The sequence below is a fragment of the Phalacrocorax carbo genome, chromosome 10 (assembly GCF_963921805.1).
Source record: "Phalacrocorax carbo chromosome 10, bPhaCar2.1, whole genome shotgun sequence".
Classification (NCBI taxonomy): Eukaryota; Metazoa; Chordata; class Aves; order Suliformes; family Phalacrocoracidae; genus Phalacrocorax; species Phalacrocorax carbo.
The window spans coordinates 22205192-22219661 of record NC_087522.1 but is presented as its reverse complement, the minus strand read 5'-3'; the positions used below and the strand labels follow the sequence as shown (position 1 = coordinate 22219661).

The following is a 14470-nucleotide window of genomic DNA, read 5'->3' as shown; positions in this document are numbered from 1 at the left end:
TTCTTTTAAAAATTGCAGTAGACACTTGTCATGGTTTTAGCTGGGATAGAGTTGATTTTCTTCCCTGCAGCTGACAGAGTGCTGTGCTTTGGACTTAGCATGAAAACAAATGTTGAGATAACACACAGATGTTTGGGCTGTTGCTGGGCAGGGCTTGTGCTAGTCAAGGGCTTTTCCAGCTCCCCATGCTCTGCTGGGTGCACAAGCAGCCAGGAGGGGAGGGGGCACAGCTAAGGGAGCAGATTCAACCTGGCCAAAGGGATATTCCATGTCATGTAACGTCATGCCCAGTGCGGTACCTGGGAGGGGCTGGCGGGGGAGGGAGGCAGCAATCACAGCTTGGGGACGGGCAGCGTCAGTCGGCAGGTGGTGAGTGGCTGTATCATTTGTGTTTCCATGGGTTTTTTTTCCCTTTTTTTTTCTTTCCCTTCCTTTTCCATTTTATTATATTAACATTGTCATTATTACCATAATCATCATTATAATTATTATTTTATTGTAATTATTAAACTGTGCTTATCTCAACCCACAAGTTCTTTTGCTCTTCCGATTCTCTTCCCCATCCCACAGGGGTGGGGGGGAGTGAGCGAGCGGCTGCGGGGTGTTCAGCTGCCAGCTGAGGCTGAACCACGACAACACTGCAGGCATTTTCATCTGTAAAATACTAGGGTAAGTTTTTCTTATTTAAAGAAATACTCCACTTAAAAGTGTGGCACCATTTCTAACCGGTACGATGACAATACGGACCACAGGGATAACTGGCACTGTTTACCAACTGTTTACTAAACTCTTCCCCTTTTCTGTACTGACAGACGCTGCTATAAAGCTCTTGTGAAATCAACTGTGAAGTGTCAAAGCGCCTCCAAGAAAAAATTGAATAATCTATGAGAAGTTATTTTATTTCTTTTTTTTTTAAATATACCTATACAAGATATTTTATTTCAAAAGCACAAGAACATTATACAAGTTTCAAATTTACATTTTTGCAATTAAAGATACCAATATGTGCATTATCAAATAACAACTTCTGTCAGTTTGGATGGAACAGAAACCAGTGGCATAAGCATCTTGTGATCACTAAATACTGATTTTACTCACAGTGAACAAAACTGCATACTAATTCATGAAATGAAAGATGACCACACCAGTCACTGAATGATACGGGAGCCCATTTGCTAAATTAGTATGTGCAAACATACAGAAAGCTGCGATTTTCTTCTCCTACAGCTTTAAACATGAGCTCACCTGCTCAGACCAGCTCCTGTCCTTATACACTACAGTTCAGACAGAAAACAGTGATGTCACTGCATATCTGATGATGGAATTTTTGTACCAGTGAAGTGCAAGGTAACTGAAAGGTAATGAATAGGTAAGTATCAGAGAGACACAGTAAATGAATAGTTTGAGTATCAATGAGGCATACATTTGCTAGTCTTAATGCTATATTTTTGTTGGTTTTAAGTGTTTTGATGACCTTAGAAATTACCAGTGCATGCAAGTTTTCATGACATCTCTTCTTCTGAATTTAGTATGCATTTCAAATACGTTTTAGAGAAGACTAACAGAATTAATGTTAGTCTTGAAGGAGTTTCATATTCAGGTTTAAAATCTGAAAGAATCAAAATAAGGAGAGTGGTCGTAATTCCAAGAAACAGAATACCTGAAAAATATACCAAAGCCAACTATTTATATCACCAGGGAAGGATTATAGCAAAAGTTATTAAAAAGCATTTGAAATCAGAACAATATATGAGTTCATTGGTACTCCATTTTTAGATGAGTTATAGTGCTGCTCAGTGCACTCTTACGTACTCTAAAAACCTTAAAAAGCTAGAACAATGACATTTAAATCTAAATCATTATTTGTGATTCTACTATCTCTCATACAATCAAGTAACAGAAAGAAAGCCCAAAAAGAAATTGTACAATAACATGCTCTCAGACATGGATTTGAGAACCTCCCCTTGCAAGCCTTATTAAAGTGACACAAAAGAATCCAAATAGCAAAGGGCTGGGGAAATTTAGAGTACTGACAACTTCAAACTTTCACACAGAAGTGGGATTTCCTGGGAAAGCATTTTTGCCTATCATATTACAAATTTTCTCCTGCATATTACAGTTGAAATTCAGAAAACAGACCAACAAACATATAGACCTGAAGCACAAACACATATCGAGAGAGAGTTCAATCACAATGTGCTATTAACTACCGAAGGGCAAAGAGTCAGGCTTAGTCACCTTTTTTTCCCTTTTCTGCTTTAACTGGCATGGAACCACTGAACATGTCCCCCAAACCACACAATTTAATTTATGCTGGCAAGGCTCCAAACAATAGTGACAGAGGATGAATAGTGGAAAATTCCTCCTATATGGGCAAACCAACTTATTTCTCATTCTAAAACTTACTTTCTGGGCTGTGATTTTAGTCCAGTGATAGCTTTGAAGGTCGTCTACTTTACTGAAGTCTCTGGCTCTTGTATTAACTTGCACAGCTACGCTACGACTACCTAACAGTATTTTCACGTTTGGGTCTCGGGGAAAATCTCAGAAAACAAACTGTAAAAGGAGTAAAACTAACCACAGCCTAGGCAAATGGTGTAGCCCTAGACCTTTTAGGATATACAAGATTAACACAGGACAAATTCATTCGATAAAGTGCAGTTCTGGCAATGCAAAAAGCATGGACTTTATTTTTTGATGCAACAAGCAAGATGGTAATTCCCCCACACACCTTCTATCCCACACTTCTTTAAAGAGTTCATTAATGAAAACTCTTCATTAAATCCCAGGCTATAGCTGAAAGCAGGCTGCTTCTGTACAATTTAATGTTTGCTGTACCTGTTGTTACAGATTACTAAAGGCCTGGTACCACTCCCACGCCAACATTATGCCACAGATCTTTATGTATTTAAAAGCTTCACCAAGCTTGGGAAAAGAACCCAGGGAGAAAATAAAGAAGGCTTTTCCATAGCAACACCATTCAGGTACGTTCTTAAGGCATGGAAGAGACAGAAATGTGGTATATGCCCTGAAGCACAGCATTTGGAAAGCTGTCCTTGTCAAAACATGTGAAACAACTACAACTTCTCAAAGAAGAGGAAATATTTCTGGACCTGAATGTTCAGTAGTAATTATGTAATGTGGTTTTACTTTTTTTTGTGGGGGGAGAAAAGAGCAAAACATATGACGTGAGACTCTGTTTCAATGTATCAGTAATACCTCCAACTTAAAGAATCCGTGAATTGTGCCTGAACTACAGAGCCCTCTTGAGAGTAGATTAGCTACTGCCACCCTCCTTTCCTTTTCCAAAGTACTGCCAAAGGTAAGAGTTTTCACTAAAAATCGAGAGGCTCAGAGGAGTTGCCAGTTGAATCCAAAGAAGATCTGATTGGTTTCTTGGCTCCTGGCAATCTCCTCTATGATGCAGTGTTGCTGCCATAGCAGATGGAGCTTCCGGTAACGCTCCCGACATAAGTGCAGGGGATTGCCTCTTCTTCATGGAAAAAAGGAGAACACCCAATAAGCATATCACAGAATAGCAACTGGAAAACTGTTCCATCAATAGTCTAGCATTAACACTCTTAATGATAGCCAGAAAATATTAAATACTTGTATGAACACAAATTCCAACAAGTCTACTGGAAATGAAAAAAATTCTACATGCGACAAGCAATGACTGCCTTTTCCAAGGTGAAATTACAGCAATGGCAGTTATTGCGTATTTCTGATGAAAAGCATACAAAACATTCTTGAGAAAAGTAAGAAAGTTTAACAGTACCAAAAGAAAAAAAAAAGTGTATTTTTCCATTATGAATGACCCATTCATGACTGGAAACTGTCCAGTATATTCAGGAATTAGAAGTTAAACAAGTTCACCCGGCCAAGATACATATTACAGTGCTGTACATGCTAGCAAGAACATGTTGTCTAATGGGTAAAAGAAAGAGAGAGATACCAAAATGGAAATGTAGAAAGTCGGTCAGTCAGACATGTACTTACTTCAGACCAGGATCTGTTTCCCCATATTCGTCCAAGTAGGGAGCAGGATATAAGCAGCCCCTGGTTTTACCTTCGATGAGGACAACTTTGCATTCCCTGATTCTTAAGGAAAAAAACAGCTACACTTAAAACACAAGAGAAGTCCCAGCAGGTTCTTAACTTTTTGGTGAGCTACATTTTAGGTCAAAGAAATGTTTCTTCATCTCAGACAAAATGAATCTAGTGCTTTGACTATGTTTTGAATTTTGACCTTCAAGTATTTCCCTTTACTTTTTAACACATGAAATTCTGGCTAGCTACTTACTTGAGAAACATACAGACTCCAGCTCCACATTGAAGAGCATGAAAAGTACAGGCTCCCAACTCTTCCCCGTTCACCAGTTCCTGACAGCAAGTATTCTGGGAACACAACATAGCCCCGCAGAATAAACACAATACTGGATGTTTTTGTTCATCATCAGAAGACCGTGGGCACCTAGAAGAAGTGTAACCAGAACATTACCGCAGAAATGTTAACTGGATATTAAATAAATTATTAAATAAATTATTAAATAAATTATTAAATGTTAACTGGATGTTAAATGGATAACGGTTACTATGACATACTATGTCATAATCATATTTCACTTATCTGCCTCCTTTGGCTATGTTTTTACATTGCGAGAAATATTTTAACTGCAAGATATCTGCTTTGAGCAGGAGGTTGGACTAGATTATCCGCTGAAGTCCCTCCTAACCTGAATTTTCCTATGAGTCACTCTTCCTGGCATAAAACAGTGCCAACCTTCTGGGTTTCTTGTGCCCAGTGCAAAAATAATTTTCAAGTCTACGGCCAAACCATCACACTGGTGAAAAATGACCAGCAGATTAAGCTATAATAATTTTATGTGGTATCCTATCAAACACAAGTGACTTCATTTAGTAAGCTGTTGTGTTTCAGATTTAAAATGAACGTGTGCTAGAATTGGCGAGCATAACAATAACAGTGCTTTCACTTCTGCAAAATAATTTCTGTACACAGTTTTAACACCGGTTACAGTAACTCTTAAGAATATAAAAGTGACTAAAAGTGACAAAACACCAAGGAAGACAACTAAATATGTTACATCTTACCTAAACTGAGAAGCTTGATTCAGAAGGCAGCTATAGTCTTCAGGAAGCTCTATTAAACTATTTCTTTTCCTAGGATACCTGGGTAAGTGAAAAAGAACTCTTATGAGATTAATAAAGATAGCAGCAAAGAACAGAACGGATAGCTATAAATTCCTGCTAAGCTTTTGGTCCTTTATGCAAACTTCTCCAATTCTAGAGCAGTTTTGCAGTCCTAGAAGCCCAAGGGAGAGGCTCCACATGGGAGCTTCAGCATTTCTATATTCCAGCAAAGGTGATGAAACTAAATTTCATATGTGACCTACATGTATGAAGACATTTCATATTTCAGCTTTTGTTTTTTCCTAGTGTAAGCTAGATAACTTGTCTAACACTGCTGTACATTCTCAATGAAGAGCCACTGCAAGAGGAATAATACACAGCCATGTAAAGAGAAACGTACTTTTGGTAGTAGAGCAGTCGGAAGAAAATACAAGCACACTCCAACTTGCCCACCACAAGCGCTTCATTCTTTCAACAGTTTTAAGTCAAAAACAGAAGAAAAAAGAACAACCACCACCACCACTGCCCCCCAGAACGTACCTTATTGCAATACTTTTCCCCTTCAAACAACTTAACACCACTGGGTCAGCACACCACCTATTTCAAACGAACATTTGCAGATGAGAGTGTTTGATAATAATATACATTTAGGATCACTAAATTGAACTAGTAAGCAATATGGAAACACAGAGCACAGATAAAGCATTGATAGTTCTAGCTAAAACTTCACAAGGAGAAACAGCTATTCTTTACAGTTTTGCTTCAGGAAAAGGATCTAAGTTTGTATACAAGAGAAAAACCTATGTGCAAAACAACAATGCTTAAAATTACCAACATGCACATGAAAACACAGAATTAACACAGAGCTAAAAAATGCAAGCAGTCTTCAGACATATTCAAGTTCTCAAAGTGGGCTACAATGCACAGCTTATTTTGGAATATATCTGCTGAAAGCCACAGAAGATATCATACACAGAAGATACCATACGCTCTACTAGAAAAATATTTATTCCTTTACTTATAACCATCACCCAATGGTTATTTTACAACGATTTATTGCATGTTGTATGCTTGCATAGAATGGCCAAATGTGCCTACCAAAACAATGGTAGATAATAGCAAGTCACTAAACAGAGGAATTGGTACGTCCAAGATATCTTTTATTTCTCCAAAATGGAGAAGAGAGAGAACTGTAGCAGATGGTCAATCTAGTAAGCTTCATTTAACACATTTCTCAACAATAATCAAATTCAGTCTTCTGAAATAAGATTCTCTCAAAAAACATATGGGAACTTGCATGATGATTTGACAACTGTTACTATTACATTAAATATGTAGTCTCCCTGCTTGAAACCTCTCTTCATGGTGGGAGCACTAGGACGGATTTTAGCCCTGCCTCTAGAGGTCATTTTCTAATGTTCACAAGCACCGATCCTCTGTGTTCTCTTACAAGCACTTTTACGTGTTTGAGCAAACATGTAGCAACACGTAAGACAGATTTATTTAATAATTTACTTGTGAAAATGCTATTAATTTATAAGTAGATATACATACTACAAATGCAATTAATGATAGTAAAATTATATGCAGGGAATTGTTTAGGTCAGCTATATGGACTGTAAGTTGGAGTCAAAAGCTCAAGATGTCCCTAAATTGAAGGCGTCTAGACAACAAAACAGAACAGAGGTTTTTAAAAAAAAAAAAAACAACAACAACAAACAAAAAACAAAAAACCAACAACCCACCACAAAAAAAAGAACAGAAAAAGCTAGTGTGAGCCAGAGAATAATGATTACTGCAACCAGCTGCTCAGACAGACATATTAAAAATATGAAAACATTCTCCAACACAATACAGCATGATTATAATCAGAGTTAGTGTGTGCGGGTGTCTGTTTATTTTAACTTGTGTTTTTGAATGGAGAATTTGACCAATTATATCTTTACTGCTAGATTGCAATGTACATAATACTCAAATTGGACCTTTTAACCATTAAGCTAACTTTGACATTCATCGGTCTATTTTGGAAGTCCAGTAAAGAAATAGCATGAAGCCTCACCCTGCCAGCTACATAATTTTCCATATTCATTTGATAGCTTGTGTAATCAACACTTCTGCTGTAGACAGATTAAAAGTAGGCCAATGAACAGTTAGTGGCATTCCCTGCAAGCAAGGTTTATGATAACTTCTTTCTGCATGAATGATGTCATGTAGATCTGCAAGCATTAGTCCCTTAAACTATAATTGTTTAGTGTTCGAATTACCATAAAATTCAGAATGTTTTATGTTTTTGAAGTGCTTTAAGAGATTTAGTATACCTGTGCACATCAAAAAAATGTTTAGAACACTACTATGAATCTGAGCTCAATCACTTATTAGCAACTTTGATCCAGAATTCCCACAGGGCCATCACAACAGAAACACGTGGCCTGTCCAGTCCCAGTTAATACCTTTGAAGCAGTGGATTTACTGTGTCCCAATATTCCCGGAAGAGCAGGAACAAATTGGTAGGTAGAGAGAGGTAACTACAAAGCGCTTTGAATTGCCCTTCTTCAGAAACTGCAAAAGAAAAAGAAAACACAAGCAATTGTTAAAGTGTTTCAGCACTGCTGAATAATTCACTCAAAACTAGAAATCTCCTGATTCCTTTTCCATTAAATAATATGTATCGTACAGCTTCAACATAGCTCCTAACTGGTACAATTGGATATAATACCACTGACTTAATCAGAGCTATAATAATTTGCATTAGCTGAGGATCTGCTTTAGGTTTAACAAATTTGACATATATTAGTGAGTATTTCAAGTCATGCATAAGTCACTGTAATAACAGAATTCATTGCTTAAATTCCATTTCACTACATAATATGTAACACGTTAGTGCAGATTTCAGTACTTAACACATTTTAGCTTTTCACTATCCTTTTTGCCTGCATCAATATTAAATTTTGCTATGATCAAGTCAGTACTAACACATTACATAATGTTGGGCTAATTTAATTGTCTGCTGTCTGGTCATTTATGGGCTCTGCTACAGAATATAGACTTGCTGATTTCTCCTCCCTGTGGAATCAAAGTAATCGTAAGGACAACAGCATATCCCAAACTGCAGAGATTTTTGACTCACATATCCTAATCAAATTCAAATTTAGTTCACAGTTTATATTTAAGATGCTATATTTTGCCTCAGTTGTTCATAGAAGTTTTAGTTCCCCTTTCCAAAGAGTTGAGGATTCTGTGATTTACTGCATTTTGACAGAAGACAAAATATTTATTTTTTGGTTTAGTATCTGTTATACATCAGGATCCTTTAAAGAAGAGGTTTAAGTTTTATGATGTGCTTTATTTCTACTTGGCTCCGTTTTGCTGAATCCCTATGGCTTTAGCATTTACCAACTGCACAAAAAGGTTTATTTGGAGTTTTTAAAAATATACTCCAGGCTATTTCTCAGGTGATGTATGTAATCTAAGCCCCTAGAATGATGTTCAAATCACAGAATCTTTGTATCCACAAACACTATCATTACATCATAGATAATTCATGTATTTGCACATTATCAGAAGTAACTCTGCTCCATGCAAAGAAGGACAAGACAACTCGGCTTCTTGTCCTGCCCCTTCCTATACAAATTAGTATTTCCTTTTCTTTCCAAGTCTTACTTTAATGTATTTCACTATTGTTAAGTTATTGCAAACATTTAAAAATTCCATTCTTCCAAGAAAACAGTAAACAAATTAAATATATAGATACATTTGCGTTCTCATATTTACCTTGTAGTAGTTCCTCAGGTGGAGAAACTCCCAGCAAATAATGAAAAAATAAAGCAGCACAACGAAGGTAAGGCATGATGCCTCGTTTAACACAATCCCACACAAGCCAGCCTGGAATATCCTGACTAAAGCATCTGTAATACACAAATGAGAAATAGCTGCAATAGTTCACAGTGCAAATACTTCTAGCACTTTCACATTTTGGCTAGCATTGGTAGAATGGTAGCTGTGTAGAAGCAACACTGATGTACCCCAAATTCTGTGAAACGCAGCCACCAGTACCTAACTTCTGACTTCCCCTTCGCCTAAGGAATGAGTACTGAGTTTAAGCAGAACACTAACATTAAGCCTTAAAATGATCCTAACTTATATTTTTCAGAATTTTAAAAAATAAATAGCCAATACACAGCTGTCCATCTCTAGGTAACTCAAGATAACCAGATTTAAACTGTGCAATACAGCATCACATACAGAGAAACTGATTCTTACACTGGTTGTTTATTACCGAAAGCCAGCAGGTTTTGGAACTGGTGAGTTTTTCATTCAGTTAGTGTTTTGAATGCAATTCAAAAATGAGAAAAACAAACATACATAAATACTATTCAGGAACAACAAAACCAACAGAATTAAAGAATGAATACCTCATACTTCATTATGGAAGTCACAACACTCAGGTTGTTTAAAATGAAGCGATGCTAATCCCATTTTTGACAAAAAATACTGGATTGATACTCATCTCAGTAATTATTCTTGTAGTTTGTGCAATATGAGCATTTAGTATAAATTTCACAGTAAATTCAACTTAGTTACAGTGTCCCTGTTTTCTAAAAATTTTACACTTATTTAAATCACATTTACGTGAACAGGACGTTCACACAAACGTTGACTAGGACCTGCTGAGGAATGACCTATAAAGCTGTATTGTAACTTTGCAATGGTCTATGATGTTATTATGCAGGTTGTGCTATTTAAGCATGGATAGGTCAGAGTTAGAAGATGACAATGCATACACAGAAATTAAAACACTGGAAGTTTCAGAGCTGGGTTGCCTAAACTTTGGCATTTAATTCTGTACCTAGGCATCTCAATATAGTGACCTTATTTTCCAAAGTGCACAGCACCTATGATTCTAAGCTCATTCCTCAGAAAAAATACTCTTACTATTTAAATACTGAATTTTAAATATTTAGAAATTTAGACTTAAAACTTTTAGACAAGTGGGTAGCATTGTCAATCCTTGAGAAACATATCTTTGCAACTAGCCTTGGTGAAGATAAATCAAAACAGAATTTGTAGAGGATGCATCCATATTTTCTAGTTTATTCACACACAGATACTGAAGTACTAAAGAGTCTGTAGCTATACCTGTCAAAAAAGTCTGAAAAGATGGGCACTAATGCTCAAATAAGCAAGCATCTGTGTTTAGCTTTGCATTTTTGCCCCTTTTATAGTAGAATCATTTCCTTCTTTCTGGCTTCTACCTACAACTGAGAATTCTAGGAAAAAGCAATCAAGGCAAAGAAAAAATAACAACTATTGGTAGTGATTTTATTTCTCTCCAGAATGGATATAGGTATTTTTTCATCCTTAGACTGAGAATTTACTCTGCTGTCCACAAAAAGTAGCTATTTTAACTAAAAGTGTTCCTTTACTCAGTTTTCTTTTTTCAGTGTTCAGGAGTATGGAAGGAAAGCACAGGGCATTGTGCTAACTCCCCATACAAAATTGGTAATTTTTTTTCCTGTTTTCTATGTTGTTCAGGTCAAGCCCTGTGGATTGCCATCTTTCTAGGAAAACACAATGCTATAACTGAACTGCTACTTACCCACTGGTGTACTGGCAAACCTCTCTACAGAAAGACTGTGCAGACCGTGCCTCCTCACTCTTGTCAGATGATCGAGTGGTAGGGGATGCTGCACACGAAAATATGAATCCTACTGTAAATGCGCTCCATTTGTGACACACTTGGTTTTTTAACATATATTGAGCTCTTCTTTTTTTAACATTGCATTACAAAAACATTTTCACTTCATTTTGCTTGATTCTTTTGTATTTGCTGTTTCTGACCTAACAAATGTTCTCCTAAAACTGCACGCTATAAAAAAGGATCAGGATTACTGCCTCATTGCTCACCCTTATGTAAAAATTACATCCTTCCCTTGAATGTTTGCAGTTTTTGTCCTACATAGATGGAGCTACAGGGTTTGTTTGTTTGTTTTTAAAATTGAATTCCCATCATGCTGAAGAAAAAGGAAAGCAGTAGCTAGGAAGCCTGTAGGTTATTGACAGTTTTTAACAGTAGTATGAAAGAGAGAAAAGTTAAATTCTCTCCCATCTGTGTGCAGGATTCCATATTTCGCCTCTGGGTATTTTCTAGGTTGAAGAGTAAAAAGAAGTTTATTTCCCAAATCCATACTAACTGTCACTGTACAGCTCAGAGTGCTGCTGCTGGGCAGAGTTTTGCTTCTCCTACAAGGAGAGACAAGGAGAAAGTTACCACTCTGGAATGACTGACTTGAGCAAGTACTGATATATCAATAACAATTTTGTTTTCTTAGGCTAAGCACACAGAAGTGATATAATAAAATGCTCTGAAAGTGATGTAGTGCTATTTTTTTGTTTACCAGAAAACAATTACCACCTATCACTGAGTGTCATTTATTATGAGGAAGTTTATACCTGGAAGACACTAATGGTGTCCATTATTTTTAAGAAATTATGTAAAAATGCCAGAATAATCCAACCCAAATACACCTCTACCTGTTGCTGAAGAGATGACGATTTGCATTATGTGTGCCAGTGTGGTCAGATGGAAGAGGTAGAGGTGGTTATAGGCTGAGCTAACTGATGAAGGTTGCAAGTCTACAGCATCCTCCCAGTATAAAGATGGAAAGGATAACACAACTCCCACCTACAGTGAAAGAGAAGGAGCAAATATTAAAAGTAACAAATTTTGTGATAGCTAAGTGCGTGAGAGAAATTAAATTATATTCTCACTATACATTTATATTTCATTTCTGTAGTCATTTTAAATATGGTCATTTATCTTTCTGGTTTTAATTCACAAGGCGTAGCAAACACTCATTGGAAAATATTAACCATCTGTGCCACTCTAGCATGCAGGAAAAATCAGACACAGTTCCACTGTAATTGCTGGTATAGAGATACACCAAGAAAGCTTGTCTAGTTGCTAGAAAGTTTAATTTCTGTTTTTTGACATAAGACAAAGCATGCTGAAAAAAAAGTGAGAAGCAAGACCAAGCATTAGTTAGAAAGGCAACCAAGGCAAAACAGGTTTTATTTTCATAGAATCATAGAATCGTTAAGGTTGGAAAAGACCCTTAAGATCATCGAGTCCAACCAATAACCTATCACTGCCAAGGCCACCACTAAACCATACCCTCAAGCACCACGTCTACCCTTCTTTTAAATACCTCCAGGGATGGAGACCCCACCACCTCCCTGGGCAGCCTGTTCCAATGTTTGACAACCCTTTCGGCGAAGAAGTTTTTCCTAATATCCAACCTAAACTTGCCCTGGCGCAGCTTGAGGCCATTTCCTCTCATCAATTTTGATGGGTTGGTTTTTTGTTTGTGTTTTTTGGTTGGCCTTTTTGTTGTGGTTTTTTTTTGTTTGGTTGGTTTTTTTTAAACAGTAGAAGAAACTATAATATATAGCAGCCATATGTAATCGTCTGCTTGTATGCAGTGCTCATGTATTCTCATTTGACACACAAGCGAACAGATAATGCAGGGCTATCTACAGGGTAAGGTACACCAAAACCCATGTTTATAAAAACATATTAATATCAAGAGTAAAATAAACCTCTGCTTACCAAAATGTGGAACATATCTACTTCTAAGAGGGATGGAGTGTCCTCCACTTTAAAGTTTGGTAGAAGAACTAGAAAATAAAGACATCAATTATACATTTGATATGTATTTTCTTCTTTTGGATTGAACTGAAATATCAGAATCTGATTTTAAAGCCTCTCTCATTTCTATGTTTTCACCAAAATAATGTCGGAGTCACTGAACTAAGGAAGTATCTATTTAATTAACTGCTTATTACTTAATTGACTGTGCATCTGTTTAGCTATTTCCACATGCCCAACCAGCTCACAATTTCAATGACTGTATTTTAAAAATTCCGAGATTAAAAACTCTGATTTATTTCTCCAGCTCTAATAAAGCACACACAGTGTTAAGGTCACAAATGTACTTAGGCACTGCAACACCAGATGCCTCACAACCTCACCCAATACAAAAGCCTGTACCACACCTAAAATTCCTATCAAATGGAAGACAAGTCAAAAAGTGGGATTCACAAAGGCCACCATGCTAACCTGATCAGTAAGAAACAGGGAGGATAGCTATGTATCTCAAACTAGGTCTCCTTGAGACCAAAGTATCTCAAACTAGGCTGCAAGCAGCCTTTTGAAAGTACTAAACAGATGAAGTCTCACAATTAAGAGGGAGGAATACCTGTTTTGTGGTTTTATCCACCTGTCTAGAACAGAATTTGAGTCATTTTGAACATTGCCAGAAATAGATTGTTAACCAACAGTAAATATTCCAGATCTGACTATTTCCAGGCCTAGGTCATCTGGGGTAGAGGACTTTTTTTTAGTGACTTCAGTGACACAGGGCTGGCTTAACAGAGTTATTGATTACTTAAGTTCAAGCAATACTCCTTTCAGGTAACATTAGCGAAATTGAAGTTAGCACTGTTGTCAGTAATCTAACCTTTGCTTCTTTGCTGTATTAATGCATGTGCCATTTTGCAACAGAAACTTCTGCAACACAAAAGGTCGGAAAGGAATACAATACAATACCTCCTAGAAGACGAATCAGATGTTTCTGAATCAGGACTTGTGGTGATGTTGTTCTCTGAGCAGCTGCAAACTGCACTAATGCTTTAAGGCCACTGTGCTAGAGGGCAAGAGAAAATGATTGCACAGGAAAAAAGGAAAGATATAATAGTGAAATAAAGCTTCTACTTCTACAAACAGAACACACATTGATAAGTGAATTTAATATGAACTTCCATGTATAAGTAGAAACATTATTCTTCCAAAATACTCTTTATGCCATCAATCTAAACATTTTGAGGGCTATTGCTCAGAGAATGATCTTGATAGCAGTTTTAACAGTAAGTTTTTTATATGTGCATTTTAGATATATAAACTTTTTTGTTTGAAATGTATTGCATCTCTTACTTGCCCATACCTGTCTATTTTGTAGAGATCCAAATAAAGGCTTGCCCTCTGTTTCCAAGAGGTTTTCTTAAAATTAAACACAAAAAAATTAAGTTGCTTTGTTCTACAGGTACTAACATAACATTTCTGTTAGAATATACTTAGTCCAAGATTAATGTATTCTTAGAATATGTATTTCTTTTAAAGCTCTGCTTTATTCTGATAAGAGAATTCTCTTGAAAAACCCAGATTAACTCAATTGAGTAAAACGGTATCAAATTCAGATGTTTTTGTACTTTAGTCACTTTCCAAAGATTAATCAGTATACTTCAAGATCTTGAAATTTTTTTG

The 14470-nt window shown here is 36.6% G+C and overlaps 1 protein-coding gene across 2 annotated transcripts in view; it reads right to left on the bottom strand.

The window, feature by feature from the left end:
* Nucleotides 1-883: 883 nt before the first annotated feature.
* The window catches only part of UBR1 (ubiquitin protein ligase E3 component n-recognin 1), a 77717-nt gene continuing 64130 nt past the window's right edge, over nt 884-14470 (bottom strand). For both annotated transcript variants that reach the window (XM_064462422.1, XM_064462423.1), the window contains exons 36-47: nt 14151-14206; nt 13757-13853; nt 12758-12825; nt 11683-11833; nt 10748-10835; nt 8923-9056; nt 7602-7710; nt 5692-5748; nt 5113-5190; nt 4304-4474; nt 4000-4101; nt 884-3493 (exon numbers count right to left, since the gene is read on the bottom strand). In XM_064462422.1, the coding sequence (XP_064318492.1) occupies nt 3352-3493; nt 4000-4101; nt 4304-4474; nt 5113-5190; nt 5692-5748; nt 7602-7710; nt 8923-9056; nt 10748-10835; nt 11683-11833; nt 12758-12825; nt 13757-13853; nt 14151-14206 (1253 nt within the window). In that variant the 3' untranslated portion in view covers nt 884-3351. The remainder of the gene's footprint in view (nt 3494-3999; nt 4102-4303; nt 4475-5112; nt 5191-5691; nt 5749-7601; nt 7711-8922; nt 9057-10747; nt 10836-11682; nt 11834-12757; nt 12826-13756; nt 13854-14150; nt 14207-14470) is intronic.